The sequence below is a fragment of the Pseudophryne corroboree genome, chromosome 5 (assembly GCF_028390025.1).
Source record: "Pseudophryne corroboree isolate aPseCor3 chromosome 5, aPseCor3.hap2, whole genome shotgun sequence".
Lineage (NCBI taxonomy): Eukaryota > Metazoa > Chordata > Amphibia > Anura > Myobatrachidae > Pseudophryne > Pseudophryne corroboree.
The window spans coordinates 165405236-165422652 of NC_086448.1; the positions used below are offsets into that span (position 1 = coordinate 165405236).

The following is a 17417-nucleotide window of genomic DNA, read 5'->3' on the forward strand; positions in this document are numbered from 1 at the left end:
ACCCTGTTTCTGTAGTGCAGTGCAGGGGAGAGCATGGGAGCCTTCCCCTCAGCCTTTCTGTGAGGGAAAATGGCGCCTGTGTGCTGAGGAGAATAAGCTCCGCCCCTTTCTCGGCGGGCTTTTCCTCCCGGTTTTTTTAATACTGGCCTGGGTTAAAATACATACATATAGCCTTAATGGCTATATGTGGTGTATTTCTTTTGCCAAATTAGGTATTTATATTGCTGCCCAGGGCGCCCCCAGCAGCGCCCTGCACCCTCCGTGACCGTGTCAGTGAGCCTGTGAGACAACAATGGCGCACAGCTGCAGTGCTGTGCGCTACCTCTATGAAGACTGAGAAGCCTTCTGCCGCCTGTCACCGGACCTCCGTCTCTGCCGTCTTCAGCGTCTGTAAGGGGGATCGGCGGCGCGGCTCCGGGACGAACCCCAGGCTGACCTGTGTTCCGACTCCCTCTGGAGCTCAGTGTCCAGTAGCCTAAGACTTCAATCCTCCTGCACGCAGGTGAGTTGCAAGTCTCTCCCCTAAGTCCCACGTTGCAGTGATCCTGTCGCCAGCAGGTATCACTGATTAGTTTAAACCTAAAAAAGACTTTTCTAAACAGCTCTATAAGAGAGCCATCCAGGTTGCACCCTACTCGGCCGGGCACAGAAACCTAACTGAAGCCTGGAGGAGGGTCATAGGGGGAGGAGCCAGTACACACCATGTGACCTAAAGAGCTTTTTAGATGTGCCCTGTCTCCTGCGGAGCCCGCTATTCCCCATGGTCCTGACGGAGTCCCCAGCATCCACTAGGACGTTAGAGAAATGTAATTTTTCCACCTGTATCTACTTGAATCTCATCTGTGCAAACTGAATTAATAAAATGTAGTTATTTCACTAATGTGACACATGATGCTGCGTTCCCTTTACTTTATATATTTTATTTAAAACTGTCACTCAGAGCTATAGGGAAAGCAAAAAGAAAAGAAAAACCGTAACATGTCATCTGCTGCTGTATTTTTCTATATACTATAACAAAACTGAAGAACACATTAGACACATTCTTACTAATGAACAGAGTAACGCAAACCATTACATTCCTCTTAATACACAAAACACATCTCCTCTATCTTTTGAACCATCAATACAAAACAAGCGATAATGAATGTAATGCTGGCCATACACTAGGTCGATATCGTGTATGAATACACGATATCGACAAGTCATTCGACCCATCGCGCATGTTTTGGGTTTGAATACGTTGCGATGAGCAGCCCCCGCGGGTCGTACATCGCATCAACTCACAAGTGCTGCACATACTGTATGATCAGTCAATCCCAACCGCCGGCAATTGCGGAGGTACGATAGATCATAAGCTACTAAAGCACCGTACGATCTATCGCATGCCCAGTGGCTGGCAGGATCGTTGTACGACTCACACATATACATAGACTATACATAACCAGTATGAACCTAAAATGTTTAATAGGGATCAAAGCACCAATCGCTACAAGTATTTATAGAAGGGGAAATATGCGAGGTCTGTAAGCACACAGAAGTGTCCCTTTACCACAAGCATATTAGGGGATTATAAATATCTCCTAAACAGAGATGTGAAAGCAGGACAACTTGTGTACACAAACACTTGCAGATAATGGTCTTTTGATGTGACTAGATCTTAATGGATTTTAAGGCAGTCTCCCCATAAAGCCCGTAACAACAAAATTAGTGAAGGAATCAGACATGCCTCTAACATACACCCACCCAGCCTATTTCACTCCTGGAAAGCAAAACAGACATTTGGGAACTCAGTAGTACGGTGAAAAAATTATAGTACAGTTCATATATATTACCTGTCACTGTCCTCCATAATCCTAAATATACCATGACCAGGTCTGTAACAGAATACTTACTGGTGCCAGCTTCTGTAATATCCATTTCTATACATTCTTCCCCTGTGTCATTCTCAATTTCCAGTTGTTTACACAATGTGCAGATATAGTCATCTTTTAATTGATCATCTAAATAATCCGGACATTTTTCACAGTCTAAATGTATCCACCTGGAGAATCAGAACACCACAATATCAAACACAGTCAATAAAACATGCTATAGATTACATTTCAATGTGCACCTTTACTGCCAACTAAAGGTTGTGGCTGTTTGTGAATCATCTGAAACAGGTGTCTAAGGTGATCGCATTCAACTCGCTCACTGCAGAAACACAAGGCAGAAATTGTAAGATATTTAACAAATCTAGATGGCATTGGACAGGGGGATGTCGTTATGTTACCGGCGGTCAGGGGACCGCTGGTCACATTTCCTCCCCTACATCCCGCACCCTCACATTCCCGATGGTTGGCATGCCGACCAACAGGGACTATTACCAGGTCCCGCAAAGGGCTTGTTGCACTCGCCCCCTGGCATTCCGCTGTCTGGATGCCGGCGTCGGTATGATGACCGGCTGTTTACTGAACGCCGGTCGCGCAATATACACCCGGACAGGGATCCTCTAATCAGGACTAATGGTTTCACGACAGCCATGTAAATGATCTACACAAATAGATTAAGCCAATTGTTCCTGATGGTGTAGTGAGACATTTGGGATAAGAATACATGCCTTAGACCAGTGGTTTCCAAACTTTTTTGAATCACGGCGCCCTAGAATATCATCATTTTTTTCACGGCACCCCTAGGCCAAAATTTTCTTATTGAGAAATTTAGAAAGAAATATTACATTAAGTAGATCGCATTTATGTCATCCTTAGGGTCAGTTGTGTGGTGAGGGACAAGATTTGCTTCTGTTTGGCCACATATTTTATGACTGGCAGCCACCAGCACTGGTTTTGCCTATTATATTGACCATGAATAATTTGAATTGGTCCTGGACCACCAACCCAGGGCACCTCCGCAAGTGTCCCGAGGCACCCCAGGGAGCCACGGCACACAGTTTGGGAACCTCTGCCTTAACCAAAGGATGACTTATATCGCTTTCAGACATTTGAACCGGGAATTTGCTGGGTCTAGCAAGCCAGCAAATTCCCGGGTCTCATCTCTACGACCCCGTTCAGTAACAGGGTCATGGACCTGGGAATTAGTCCAGGGTTGTCTCCTTTCACACATGCAGAAATCCTGGGTTGATGAGCGTTTATGTGCAAAACCCGGGATCGGCTTTCATGTGCAAAAGGGATATAAAAGACATTTTCAAGGCATTTTTTTTTAATGGCACCCAAACAAGACAGTGTATAATTTTTAAACTAGAAATGGTGGCAGTCATGCATTACGTACATGTAGCATTCAATGTGAAAATAAAATATACACTCATGTGCCAGAGAAACGTTGACACCTGTCCAGTAACAAACAGGTCCCCCTTTTAATTGGAGTGCAGAAGCAATACACCTGGGCATGGACTCCTCAAGCTCTCTGAATATCTGTGTAGATACTGTACACCAAGCCTCCTGAATAATGGTCCACAATTCCTTAATATCCTCCTCTGGTGGAAACCTGCCATTGTTGGCATGTTGAACTGTTTCTTACATGTGTTCTATTGGGTTCAAATACAGGTATTGTAATGGTTTATTTTAAACAAAAGCAAAATGAAATCAATCCCTCAGCTCTGTAAAGAAAGTTCCTCATACTTTATGTAATACAACTAAGAAAGTTACCTTTTGCACATCTGACAGTGCAACATGTCTTTCTGCATATCTGGCTGGAGGGGCTTATCACAAAGCGGGCAAGGTAAGCTGGCTTGCTGTTGGAAACAATTGTCGCATATCAAACAGTTCAGATACCACTGACGACTGGTCCGTGTACCACATTCTGCACATATTCTGCAGTTCTGCCAAGGAAAAATGATGGCTCGATTAAATATCCATATAGCATTAGACAGTTGAAATATCAGAAGGAAAAAAGTATTTTCTTTAAGCATTTTTTTTTTTAAAGTAAATTAGTCTATTAGTGCTTAACTTTGTATACATTTTAAATCTTTCACACCACAAATGCCAGATCCCACCCGGGAATTGGAAACGGGTCCTTTCCGGGTAGGATCTGGCATATGTAGTAAACGGGGTCCCATCGACCCGGGAACCCGTTTACGCTGCCACTAATCCGGTATTTAACCCGGGAATAACACTGTTTTATTCCCGGGTAAAAAAGTTGGATTGGTAGTGTCGGAACAGGACAAACCTGTCGGGTTTTGCCACGGCACTAATGGGGACTAGCTGAGACTTTTGTGGAGGAGGTTAGTGTGCGCACAGGCTGTGCAGCCAGTAACTAGCGGTGCCGCCGCCAAGCGGGACTTCCAGACCACAGCTGACAGGTAGGAAAATGGCTGCTCCCCTCTCCGGCGCTGAAACTACAGCTGCTGCAGAGACACTGGGTGGTCAGTCGCGGGACCAGGAGACGGGCTCCGTTTTAGCAGCATGGCGGGATAACGGGAGCGCCGGGAGGAGGTCAGAAGAAGCCCGTGACACGCTGATTGCTCCGGGCCTTCCCCTGACTCTAGCCGCGGTCGCAGACTTTTAGATCTTTTCAGACTCTGTCAATCTATCAGAAAAGTCGGATTGGCATTGTCGGGAACGGCCAAATCCGAAAGGATTTGGCCGAGCACTGAATGCTTGTTGGAAAGGATCTGACTCTTATTGAATATACCCCTATGTGTTGCCGCTAAATCTATTATCAATGAACACCCTCAAATCCTTTTCTAATACAGTTCCCCTATTTTTTCGCAATTTAATTGGTAGGTTGCATGTTTATTCTTAGTCCCAAGGAGCATACCTTTACATTTTTCCACAGTAAACCTCATACACCATTTCATTGCCCAAGCTTCCAGTTTAAATAAATCGATCTGAAGAGACTCCATATCTGACTTGATTACCCGACATATTTTAGTATCGTATGCAAAAATGTATACTGTGCTTTCTAGTCCTTCTCCTAAATCATTAATAAATATATTTAACAATAGTGGCCCAAGCACAGTACCCTGCAGTATTCCACTAATTACTTTAGCCCAGGTGGAAACATCGCACTACTCACCACTCGGTGTTCCCTGTTATCAAGTCAATTACTCACCCATGTACAAATAATGTCTCCTAAACAGAGCTCCGTTAATTTGAAAAATGAACCTCATGTTAGGTACTGTGTCAAAAGCTTTTCAAAATCCAGATAAACCACATCTATTGCGTTACCCTGGTCGAGACTGTTGCTTAATATCTCATAGAAGCTAATCAAATTAGTTTGGCATGACCTATTTCTCGCAAAACCATGCTGGTTATTAATAGCATGCAAAGATCTCCAAGTAATCCTGTATGCTGTCCCTTAGTAAACTTTCCAATAGTTTCCCCTCTATTGTTGTCAGGGGTGTAGCATGAGCACCGGGGTCCCAACCGCCGGCATACCGACAGCTGTGCGAGTGCTAATGAGCCCCTTGCAGGCTCACTGCGCTCGCCACGCTGCAGGCACTGTATTTATTCTCCCTCCAGGGGGGTCGTGGACCCCCAAGAGGGAGAACATGTGTCGGCATGCCGGCGGTCGGGATCCCATTGCCGGTATGCTAGTAGCCGGGATCCCGGCCGGCGGTATACTGAAGACGACCCGTTGTCAGACTAACCGGTCTATAGTTACCAGAATGAAGTTTAACACCCTTTTTAAATATTGGGACTACATCCACGATATGCCAGTCCTTTGGTACCATGTCTGATCTAAGTGACTTGGTGAAAATCAGATATAGTAGCCTTGCTATTTCAGCATTTAGCACCATCAGAACCCTAGGATGAAGGCCATCTGTACCAGGAGATTTATTAGTCTTAATTTTTTTAATCGTTCATGGACGACTTTCTCAGACAGATAAGTATTAAGCAATGGGCCTTTATCAATACTATTGTTGTTACTCACTAATCCCACAAACTGGACCTCTCTAGTAAACACTGATGAGAATAATGTGTTCAATATTTCAGTTTTCTTTGTCGTCAATTATCAGGAATCCCGGTTTGCTTTTTAATGGTTCTATATTCTCTTTTTTTTTAGCCTATTACCATTTATGAACGTAAAGATTTTTTTAGGGTTCGTTTTACTCTCTTAAGCGATTTGCTTTTCGTTTTCTATTTTAGCTGCTCAGATTTCATTTTTGCATTTTTTGTTACATTCCTTGTAGTACTGAATGACTCCGCCTTCCCGTCTGATTTGAAAGCTTTGAATGCTCACCTCTTTTAATCCATTTCTTTTAACTTTTTTGTTTAACCACATTGGTTGGAATTTCATATTCTTATTTTTACTGCCCAAGGGCATGCACTTATGAGTATATTTGCCTAGCATTGTTTTAAAAAAAATCTCACATTTCGGCTGTGTTTTTTCCCTGAAACAAAGTCCCCCAATCTATGTCCTTTAGTGCGTGTTTCAGCATTTTAAAATTGCCTTTTTTTAAAGTTAAGAGTCTTAGTTGTACCCTTAGAGTGCTGCTTTTGAATGCTAATGTCGAATGTGATATTATGATCACTGTTACCCAAGGTCTTGCCTACTGCGGTATTCGCTATTATCTCCATGTTGTTAAGTTAGTACCAGGTGCAGTATAGTCCCTATTCTGGTTGGTTCATCGACTATTTGCAACAAGTAGTTATCCTTCAGCATATTTAAGAACCTTTTACCCATAGCTTTATTACATGATTCGCTGGCCCAATTTATGTCCGGATAATTAAAGTCCCCAATGATCAGGACCTCCCCCAGCCCTGCAGCTTTCTCAATTTGCATCAAGAGTTGCACTTCCTCAGTCACACTAATATCAGGTGGTTTATAGTTTTTTTTGTACTTTTCTTTCCCATAGAAATTTCAATCCATAATGTCTCCGCAATATCTCCAGTTCCCTCGTAAATGTCCTCCTTTAAGTATGGTTTTAGAAATGGTTTAACATAAAGACATACACCACCCCAACTTTTAATAGCCCTGTCTCTCCTGAAAAAATAAATAAAAAGGGATTTTTGTTACTTACCGTAAAATCTGTCTCTGATTCCATCTGGGGGACGCTGCGTACTTACTTACTTAATGGGGTTAGAGTGTGTGGGATGGGAGTTTGGCACAGAGCCTATAGAAACTAACTCCTCCCCCCTCTAAACCCTTCCAACTCCTCCCCCTCTAAACCCTCCCATCTCCAGCCTGACTAGCAGATCACCTCAGTTTACGTTTAGCAAAGCCGGAAGAGACAGAATAGAACCAATAAACCAGACAAAACTACGGGAGGGATCGCAGCGTCCCCCAGATGGAATCAGAGAAAGATTTTACGGTAAGTAACAAAAATCCCTTTTTCTCTTTCATCCATCTGGGGGACGCTGCGTACTTACTAATGGGATTTCCCAAAGCAAGCTAATGAGGAGGGAGATACAGACGGCATAGCTGTCTGTAAAATTTGACGCCCAACAGAGGCAGTCTCCAAACCAAAAGCATGAAACCGGTAAAACTTAGTGAAGGCATGCACGGACGACCAGGTTGCCACCCTACACAGCTGCTCGAAGGAACCACCACCGCGAACAGCCCAGGAATCTCAAACAGCCCTAGTCGAATGAGCCCTCAATGAGTCAGGAACAGGCAACGCCAAAGAAATATAAGCCTGACTAATAACAGAAGTAACCCAGCGTGCCACCGTGTTCTTAGAGGCCGGCCAGCCACTCTTGGTTGCACCGATCAAAACCAACAAGGTACCCGTATGACGAATATCCTTAGTACGGGACAAATAAATTCGTAAGGCTCTAACAACATCTAAACTCTAAATGACAATCCTGTCCAGAAGAGTCCGGAACAAACGCTGGAAGGACTATGGCCTGATACATATGGAAAGCCGACAACCCTTGGCAAGAAGGAAGGCTTCGTACGTAAGACCACTTGATTTTCATGAAAGACCAACAAAGGCGGTCTGCAAGAAAGCGCCGCTATTGGAAACACAGCTGGCCGAAGCAATGGCCAAGAGAAAAACTTTAGAGTAAGATAGCGAAGCTCAACAGAGTCCAGCGGCTCAAATGGAGGCTTCTGGAGCGCCTGAAGAACCAGATTTAAATCCCACAGTGGAACCGGAGGAACAAAAGGAGGCTGAATCCTGACTACACCCTGAAGGGATGTTTGAACCTCCTGAATGAGAGCCAATCTGTTCTGAAAAAGAACCGACAATGCCGACATCTGTCCCTTAAGGGAAGACAAACGAAGTCCTTTAGTCAGACCATCCTGAAGGAAGGATAACAGGCGAGGTAAATGAAAGAGGTGCGGTGACAACCCACGTCTTTCACACCAAGCAATGTAAATACACCATACTCTGTGATAAATATGAGAGGTGACTGGTTTTCTAGCCTGAAGCATAGTCTTCACCACCAGTCGAGATAACCCTTTTGCTCTTAAAATGCTGGATGCAAGAACCAAGCCGTCAAAGCCAGACAATTTAAATCGTGATGCTGACAAGGACCTTGTAACAGGAGATCGGGTCGCAGGGGCAGATGGAATGGTTCCTTGGTCACCATGCTGCGGAGAAGAGTGTACCACTGACAACGAGGCCAGTTTGGTGCTACAAGAATGACCGGAAAACCCTCTCTCCGGATGCGTTGAAGTAGACGCGGTATCAAGGTTATTGGTGGAAACACATATCCCAGTCGAAATTGCCACGGAGCGGTTAATGCATCGATTAGTGTTGCTTGAGGGTCCTGAGTTCGCGAACCATACCGAGAAGCTTTCGGTTTAGACAGGATTCCATGAGATTGATGTCGGGTGGTCCCGACAGAGACACCAGGGCCAGAAAGACCTCCTGATGAAGTTCCCATTCTCCCGGATGAATCGTGTGACGGCTTAAGAAATCCGCTTCTCAGTTGTCAACTCCTGGAATGTGAACTGCGGAGATGGTCGGAACCCACCTTTCTGCCCACTGTAAGAGATGGGCGACCTCCTGCATGGCTCTCCAACTGCGAGTTCCGCCCTGTTTGTTTATGTAAGCCACCGCCGTGGAGTTGTCCGATAGAATTCGCACTGGATGACCTTGGACTCCGTTTTGTACCTGAAGTAGAGCATATCGAATTGCTCTTAACTCGAGAATGTTGATCGGTAACATCGATTCTTGACCGTTCCAGAGACCTTGGAAGTGCTGAGATTGAAACACCGCCCCCCAACCGACTAGGCTGGCATCTGTGGTGACCATCATCCAAGACCAAACAGCGAACGGTGCACCCTTGGTTAGATTGGGACTGTGAAGCCCCCAATGGAGAGACTGTCGAGTCCGAACCGACAGCCGGCACAATTACAAGTCCAGATGTGGACTTGTTTGATTCCAAGAGCCCAGAATCTGAGCCCGAAGGGCCCGAGCACGGAATCTGGCATATGGTACTGCTTCGAACGATGCCACCATCTTGCCCAACACCTGCATACATCGGGGGACCGAGACCCCTGGCAATAGTAAGAGGGAGCAGACTCTGGATTGCAGATCCTGAAGACTGCCCTGAGGAAGAAAACCTTCTGACGTCCTGTGTCGAACAGGAGACCTAGGAAAATCATCTCCTGAGAGGGAATCAAGGAAGATTTCCAGAAATTCACAATCCATCCGAAGGATTGGAGAGTGTCCGTGGTGCGTTGTAGATGTTGAAGAAGGTCTGGTGACGGAGCCTTTATCAACAAATCGTCCAGGTAAGGAGTAATGTTGACCCCCTGACATCTGAGGATCGCCACCACGTGACCCAATATTTTTGTAAATACCCGAGGGGCCGTGGAAAGACCGAAATGAAGAGCCCGAAACTGGAAATGCCAAGGGCCTAGTGCGAACCTCAACAGTTGTTGAAGACCCGACCAAATTGGAATATGAAGGTATGCGTCTTTTATGTCGATAGATGCCAAATACTCCTCCGGTTCCATGGCCGAGATAATCGAACATATCGATTCCATCTTGAATTTGTGGGTGGAAAGACACGGATTTAGGCATTTTAGGTTTAAAATGGGTCGAAATGAACCGTCTGATTTTGTTTACCAGAAAAAGACTTGAGTAAAATCCCGACCCTCTTGAAATTTGGGAACTGAAGAAATTACTCCTTGCTGTAAAAGTGTGTAAGTTGCCCGAATGAGTGTTTGTCGCCTGGAGGCATCGTTTGGGAGAGGAGTGACGAAAAAAAAACGGTGTGGAACAGGTTCCTTGAGGTCCAAAATGTAACCTTGGGTTATGACCCCTGTCACCCACTGATCTGGTTGTGACAGGAGCCACCTGTCTTTGAACTGTAGTAATCCTCTCACTACCAAGGATCCCTCCTGATTGCTCCCCGCGTCATGCGGCAGGCTTGTCGGTAGGCTTGGCTGCCGGTCTACGAGGTGCCTGTGCGCCTCTACCATGGTATGCACTTCTGTGTGGAAATCATGAAAAGGCTCGAAAGGACTGGACACCACCCCTGCTTTGATTACGAAAGACCGAAATTTTGTTGCCTTTGAATTTTGAGAGGCAACTAGAAGAAACGGGCTCTTGCCACCCGTAGTGTCGGAAATAATCTTTTTAAGTTCTGGACCAAAAAGAAATTCACCTTCAAACGAAACGGCTGTCAAGGTCTGTTTTGAATCAGAATCTGCGTTCCAAACACGAAGCCATAGTGAACGCCTCGCTTTTCTTTCGTAACCGCTAGAGTAGATACACGTGATTGTAGCGAGGCCGAGTCCAACAAGGGCTCCCCAACATAAGCTAGAGCCTCAGAAATTTGTTCAGCTAGTTGAATAGCCTCTGACGGGTCATCCGAATGCATACCACAAATCACTTGAGCTAGCCAGTCATCAATTCCTTTAAGGACCCAGGCACTAGCTAAAATTGGACGCAGAGAAATACCCGATAAGGTAAAAATGTACTTAAGAATCGCTTAAATCTGCCGATCCGTCGAATCCTTCAACGTCACAGATTGTACCGAAGGGATTACCGTAGCCTTCGCCAAATGAGAGATAGGAGCATCCACCTTTGGAGCAGTTTCCCAGAACTTTGTATCTACCTCTGAAAATGTTTATAAAAATCTTATTTATTTTTTTAGGAGCCTGAAAGCGGGAGTCCGGCTTAAGCCAATGCACTTTTAAAATTTCTGCAAAATGTGTATATGAAGGAAAGACCGTTACATGTCTTTTCTGGCATTTGAAGAAGCCCGACGAAGTCTCCGCCTCCACCGTATCCTGAAGATTAAGAGTCTGACGGATGGCCTCTATCAATAACCTGACACCTGAACAGGAAGACAATTCCTCTTCTTTCCAAGCGGAAGCATCCTCCCACTCAGAGTCCAATTCGCCCTCTTCCAGGGGGGTGGCTACCGAATCTAATTCCTCTCCTGGGAATGTGATAGCGACAAACTTGTTAATAGACTGTGCTAAGTCTGAAAGACTTTTGTCCATATTTCTTGCCCATGGAGGTTCCACATTAGATTGACCAGAATCAGTACTTGACTGTGATTGGTGTAAATCAGCAATAGTCTCGGCCATGTTCCTGGCCCATAGAGGGACAGACTGATCTGTAGACACACTAGGCTGCTCTATGTCAGGTGTAATGGAGCACGCCGTGCAGAGAGAACCCGCATCGGTGCTACCCTTTGAAAGCTTGGAGCCACAATGATAACAAGCAAAATACACAGCTGAGCCTGCTTTCCCTTTAGCAGATCTGTCTGACTTACTGGCCATTGTTAAATCCATCAGCAAGTAATGAATATCAAAGAAAAATTACAGTAGTCCTATAGAGAAGTAAACTTATACAAGAATTCCCTCTAATACGTCTTGTATTGTTGTATACCCCTTTGTAGAAAATAGTGTGAGCACTAAAGAATCCCTTAGAATAAACGAGCTCCAGAGCATATGAAAGGGCTGTGTTATACTTGCTGTTTTTACTGCTCCCCGCCTGTACTAACAGGGTGAGGCGCTGGGCTCCCTGGTGTACTGTGTTATGTGCAGCGCAGCATCCCCTGCTGATCTGACGGATGGCCTCTTGCAGAGACAGAAGATGGCGCCTATAGCTGAGTCCCGCCCCCACAGAGTGAGGACGGCGGCGGGAAGACGCTGCTGGGCAGGAGAACAGGGCGCGAACACATCTTCTTGCGTCCCGCCGCGGTTACCGCCTCCCCACCCCCGCAACTGACCTCCGTAAAAGCCCCAGTGAAATGACTACCGCGGCTGTCTGACAAGACGCGGCTTCCATGAAACGAGCGGCGGTAGCGGGACTGAACCGCTCTGTGCGCTCTGAGCAGGGGGAGGGTCCGCATACACCAGCGCTGCACAATAATAAATACAATTATAAATACAATACATGCAATAACAGCCCAACGCTGCCCAGGCAGGTTGTGGCTGTCTTACCAGTACAGTGCCTCCTAGGAAATCCATCCTGCATCAAGTAAGCCCCAGTGACTAAGAGTATGGTGGCTTCTTAGAGGCTCTTTAGAGTGGGAGACACATAACTAACCCCACTCCTAGTATACTTGTCTCCCGTAAACAGGTACTAAGCACACATTAGTAAAATTAAAATAAACAGAAACCTAACTAAAATCTACACTGAAGAAATCTGTGCCTGTACTCCTCAGGCACAAAACTAAAACAGAGGTGATCTGCTAGTCAGGCTGGAGATGGGAGGGGTTAGAGGGGGGAGGAGTTAGTTTCTATAGGATCTGTGCCAAACTCCCATCCCACATTCTAACCCCATTAGTAAGTAAGTACGCAGCGTCCCCCAGATGGATGAAAGAGAGAAAGAAGGAGAATAACCCTCCAAGTTAGATACCCAAATGTGGTTATCATCCCACCATGTCTCCGTGATACCTATAATATCGTATTGTTCCTACATTACAAGCATTTCTAATGCCCCCATTTTGCCTGAGCCTAGAAGGCTTCTTGCGTTTGCAAGCATACATTTTAGGTTAGTAATACCCTTATCTATTTGTCTATTCATTGGTATCCTTTCCCTCATTACTTTAGTATTCAACGAATTTCCAATTCTTGCTGTTCTTCCCCACCCCCATTATACTTAATAACTCCCCCCCTGCTGCACTCACTAATGTTCCCATAGTTTCTTTCTAATCCCTCCCACTGAGAATGTCATGTTATCGAGGGTAGAAAACGTGGGAGAGAATTTTACAGCACACAGAAGCAAGAACTCAAAAGGGGTGTTCCAAAGTATCTCACTACAAAATATGACACGTGACTGTGGTTGCCATGGTAGTCAGAGAACATTGTGCACAACTATAAGTCTGAAGAGACAAAGGAATAATAGGATAATTACAAAGCTTCTTCTTTCAGCCTGCCAGTAATTTACGTAAAAAAAAAAAAGATTTTAAACCTACCGGTAAATCTTTTTCTCGTAGTCCGTAGAGGATGCTGGGGACTCCGTAAGGACCATGGGGATAGACAGGCTCCGCAGGAGACATGGGCACTTTAAGAAAGACTTTAGGTCTGGGTGTGCACTGGCTCCTCCCTCTATGCCCCTCCTCTAGACCTCAGTTAGAGAAACTGTGCCCAGAGGAGATGGACAGTACGAGGAAAGGATTTTTGTTAATCCAAGGGCAAGATTCATACCAGCCACACCAATCACACCGTATAACTTGTGTATCAATTAAACAGTTAACAGTATGAAAAAATAACGTAGCATCAGTCCAACCTGATGGAACTATAACATAACCCTTATGTAAGCAACACTATATACAAGTCTCGCAGAAGTAGTCCGCACAGCATCCTCTACGGACTACGAGAAAAAGATTTACCGGTAGGTTTAAAATCTTATTTTCTCTAACGTCCTAGAGGATGCTGGGGACTCCGTAAGGACCATGGGGATTATACCAAAGCTCCCAAACGGGCGGGAGAGTGCGGACGACTCTGCAGCACCGAATGAGCAAACCTTAGGTCCTCCTCAGCCAGGGTATCAAATCTATAGAACTTTGCAAAGGTGTTTGAACCCGACCAAGTAGCAGCTCGGCACAGTTGTAGTGCCGAGACCCCTCGGGCAGCTGCCCAAGACGAGCCCACCTTCCTAGTGGAATGGGCCTTGACCGATTTTGGTAACGGCAATCCAGCCGTAGAATGCGCCTGCTGGATCGTATTACAGATCCAGCGAGCAATAGTCTGCTTCGAAGCAGGGGCGCCAACCTTGTTGGCTGCATATAGGACAAACAGTGCTTCCGTTTTCCTGACTCTAGCCGTTCTGGCCACATAAATTTTCAAAGCCCTGACTACATCAAGGGACTCAGAATCCTCCAAATCTCGTGTAGCCACAGGCACCACAATAGGTTGGTTCATATAAAAAGATGACACCATCCTATCCATATGGAAAACCAGATAGGGGCTTTTATGAGACAACGCCGCCAATTCCGACATTCGCCTAGCCGAAGCCAAGGCTAATAACATGACCACTTTCCAAGTGAGATATTTTAACTCCACCGTTTGAAGTGGTTCAAACCAGTGCGACTTAAGGAAACTCAACACCACGTTAAGGTCCCAAGGCGCCACCGGAGGTATAAAAGGAGGCTGAATATGCAGCACTCCCTTTACAAAAGTCTGTACTTCTGGGAGAAAAGACAATTCTTTTTTAAAGAAAATGGATAAGGCCGAAATCTGAACCTTAATGGATCCTAACATTAGGCCCAAATTCACTCCAGTCTGTAGGAAGTGAAGGAAACGGGCCAGATGGAATTCTTCCGTAGGAGCATTCCTGGCCTCACACCAAGAAACATTTTTGCCATATACGTGATAATGTTTAGCGGTCACGTCCTTCCTAGCCTTTATCAAAGTAGGAATGACCTCATCCGGAATTCCCTTTTTCGCTAGGATCCGGCGTTCAACCGCCATGCCGTCAAACACAGCCGCAGTAAGTCTTGAAACAGACATGGCCCCTGTTGTAACAGGTCCTGTCGTAGAGTTAGAGGCCACGGATCTTCTGTGAGCATTTCCAGCAGATCCAGATACCAGGTCCTTTGTGGCCAATCTGGAACAATGAGAATTGTTCTCACTCCTCTTTTTCTTATTATTCTCAATACCTTGGGTATGAGAGGAAGAGGAGGAAACACATAGACCGACTGGAACACCCACGGTGTCACTAGGGCGTCTACTGCTACCGCCTGAGGATCTTTTGATCTGGCGCAATACCTCTGTAGCTTTTTGTTGAGGTGGGATGCCATCATGTCTATCTGGGGCAGTCCCCACTGACTTGCAATCTGTGCGAAGACTTCCCGATGAAGTCCCCACTCCCCTGGATGCAGGTCGTGTCTGCTGAGGAAGTCTGCTTCCCAGCTGTCCACTCCCGGAATGAACACTGCTGACAGTGCGCTTACATGATTTTCCGCCCAGCAAAGAATCTTGGTGGCTTCCGCCATTGCCACCCTGCTCCTTGTGCCGCCTTGGCGGTTTACATGAGCCACTGCGGTGATGTCTGACTGGATCAGAACTGGTTGGTCGCGAAGTAAGTTCTCCGCTTGACGTTGGGGCGTTGTATATGGCCCTCAGTTCCAGGATGTTGATATGAAGACAAGTCTCTTGACTTGTCCAAAGTCCTTGGAAGTTTCTTCCCAGTGTGACTGCTCCCCACCCTCTGAGGCTCACGTCCGTGGTCACCAGGATCCAATCCTGAATGCCAAAGCTGCGTCCTTCCAAAAGGTGAGCACTCTGCAGCCACCACAGGAGAGATACCCTGGCCCTGGGGGACAGGGTGATCCGCTGATGAATTTGTAGATGTGACCCGGACCACTTGTCCAATAGGTCCCATTGGAAAGTCCTTGCATGGAACCTGCCGAAGGGAATGGCCTCGTATGTTGCCACCATTTTTACCAGGACTTGAGTGCAATGATGCACAGACACTTGTTTTGGCTTCAATAGGTTCTTGACTAGAGTCATGAGTTCCTGAGCTTTTTCTATCGGGAGAAAAACCTTTTTCTGGTCTGTGTCCAGAATCATGCCCAAGAAGGTCAGACGAGTCGTAGGAACCAGCTGCGACTTCGGGATATTGAGAATCCAGCCGTGTTGCTGTAACACCTTCACTGAAAGTGACACGCTGTTCAGTAACTTCTCTCGTGATCTCGCTTTTATGAGGAGATCGTCCAAGTACGGGATAATTGTGACACCCTGCTTGCGCAGGAGCACCATAATTTCCACCATTACCTTGGTGAAAATCCTCGGGGCCATGGAAATCCCAAACGGCAACGTCTGAAATTGGTAATGACAATCCTGTACCGCAAATCTCAGGTACGCCTGATGAGGTGGATATATGGGAACATGAAGGTATTCATCCTTTATGTCCAGGGATACCATAAAATCCCCCCCTTCCAGGCTGGCGATGACCGCTCTGAGCGATTCCATTTTGAACTTGAACCGTTTTAAGTATAGGTTCAGGGATTTTAAATTCAATATGCGTCTAACCGAACCGTCCGGTTTCGGAACTACAAACAGGGTGGAGTAGTGACCCTTCCCTCTCTGAAGTAGAGGAACTTCGACCACCACTTGTTGAAGACACAATTTGTGAATAGCATTTAACACTATCTCCCTTTCTAGGGGAGAAGTCGGTAGAGCCGTTTTGAAAAACCAGCGAGGAGGCACCTCTTCGAATTCCAGCTTGTATCCCTGAGAAACAATTTCTAATGCCCAGGGGATCCACCTGTGAGTGAACCCAGATGTGGCTGAAAAGTCAAAGACGTGCCCCCACTGGGGCGGACTCCCTCAGCGGAGCCCCAGGGTCATGCGGTGGATTTTGCAGAGGCCGGGGAGGATTTCTGTTCCTGGGAACTAGCTGTGCAGCTTTTTACCTCTGCCCTTACCTCTGGCAAGAAAGGATGATCCACGCACTCTTTTGCTTTTATTTGAACGAAAGGACTGCATTTGATAATGTGGTGCTTTCTTAGGTTGTGAGGGAACATAAGACAAAAAATTCGATTTACCTGCCGTAGTTGTGGAGACCAGGTCCGAGAGACCTTCCCCAAACAATCTCACCCTTGTAAGGTAAAACCTCCATATGTCTTTTTGAGTCGGCATCACCTGCCCACTGCCGGGTCCAGAGGACTCGTCTAGCAGAGATTGACATAGCGTTTATTCTGGAACCCAGTAAACTAATGTCTCTTTGAGCATCCCTCATATATAAGACAGCATCCTTTATATGGCCTAGGGTCAATAAAATGGTATCCTTATCTAGGGTCTCAATCTCCGCCGATAAGGTATCTGTCCATGCTGCTACCGCGCTACAAACCCAGGCCGACGCAATTGCCGGTCTGAGTAATGTACCAGAATGTGTGTAAATGGATTTCAAGGTAATCTCCTGCTTGCCGTCAGCAGGATCCTTGAGGGTAGCCGTATCTTGTGATGGCAGCGCTATCTTTTTTGTCAACGGTTTGTCCACCTTAGGGGAGGATTCCCACCGTATCCAGTCCGTTGGCGGGAAAGGATACGCCATAAGAATCCTTTTGGGAATCTGCAGTTTTTTGTCTGGAGATTCCCACGCTTTCTCACATAAT

The 17417-nt window shown here is 46.1% G+C and overlaps 1 protein-coding gene across 9 annotated transcripts in view; it reads right to left on the minus strand.

The window, feature by feature from the left end:
- KMT2C (lysine methyltransferase 2C) overlaps positions 1-17417 on the minus strand; it is a 573154-nt gene that overhangs the window by 257445 nt on the left and 298292 nt on the right. For all 9 annotated transcript variants that reach the window (XM_063921867.1, XM_063921863.1, XM_063921864.1 and 6 more), the window contains exons 10-11: positions 3645-3817; positions 1893-2041 (exon numbers count right to left, since the gene is read on the minus strand). In XM_063921867.1, coding sequence (XP_063777937.1) covers positions 1893-2041; positions 3645-3817 — 322 coding nt within the window. The remainder of the gene's footprint in view (positions 1-1892; positions 2042-3644; positions 3818-17417) is intronic.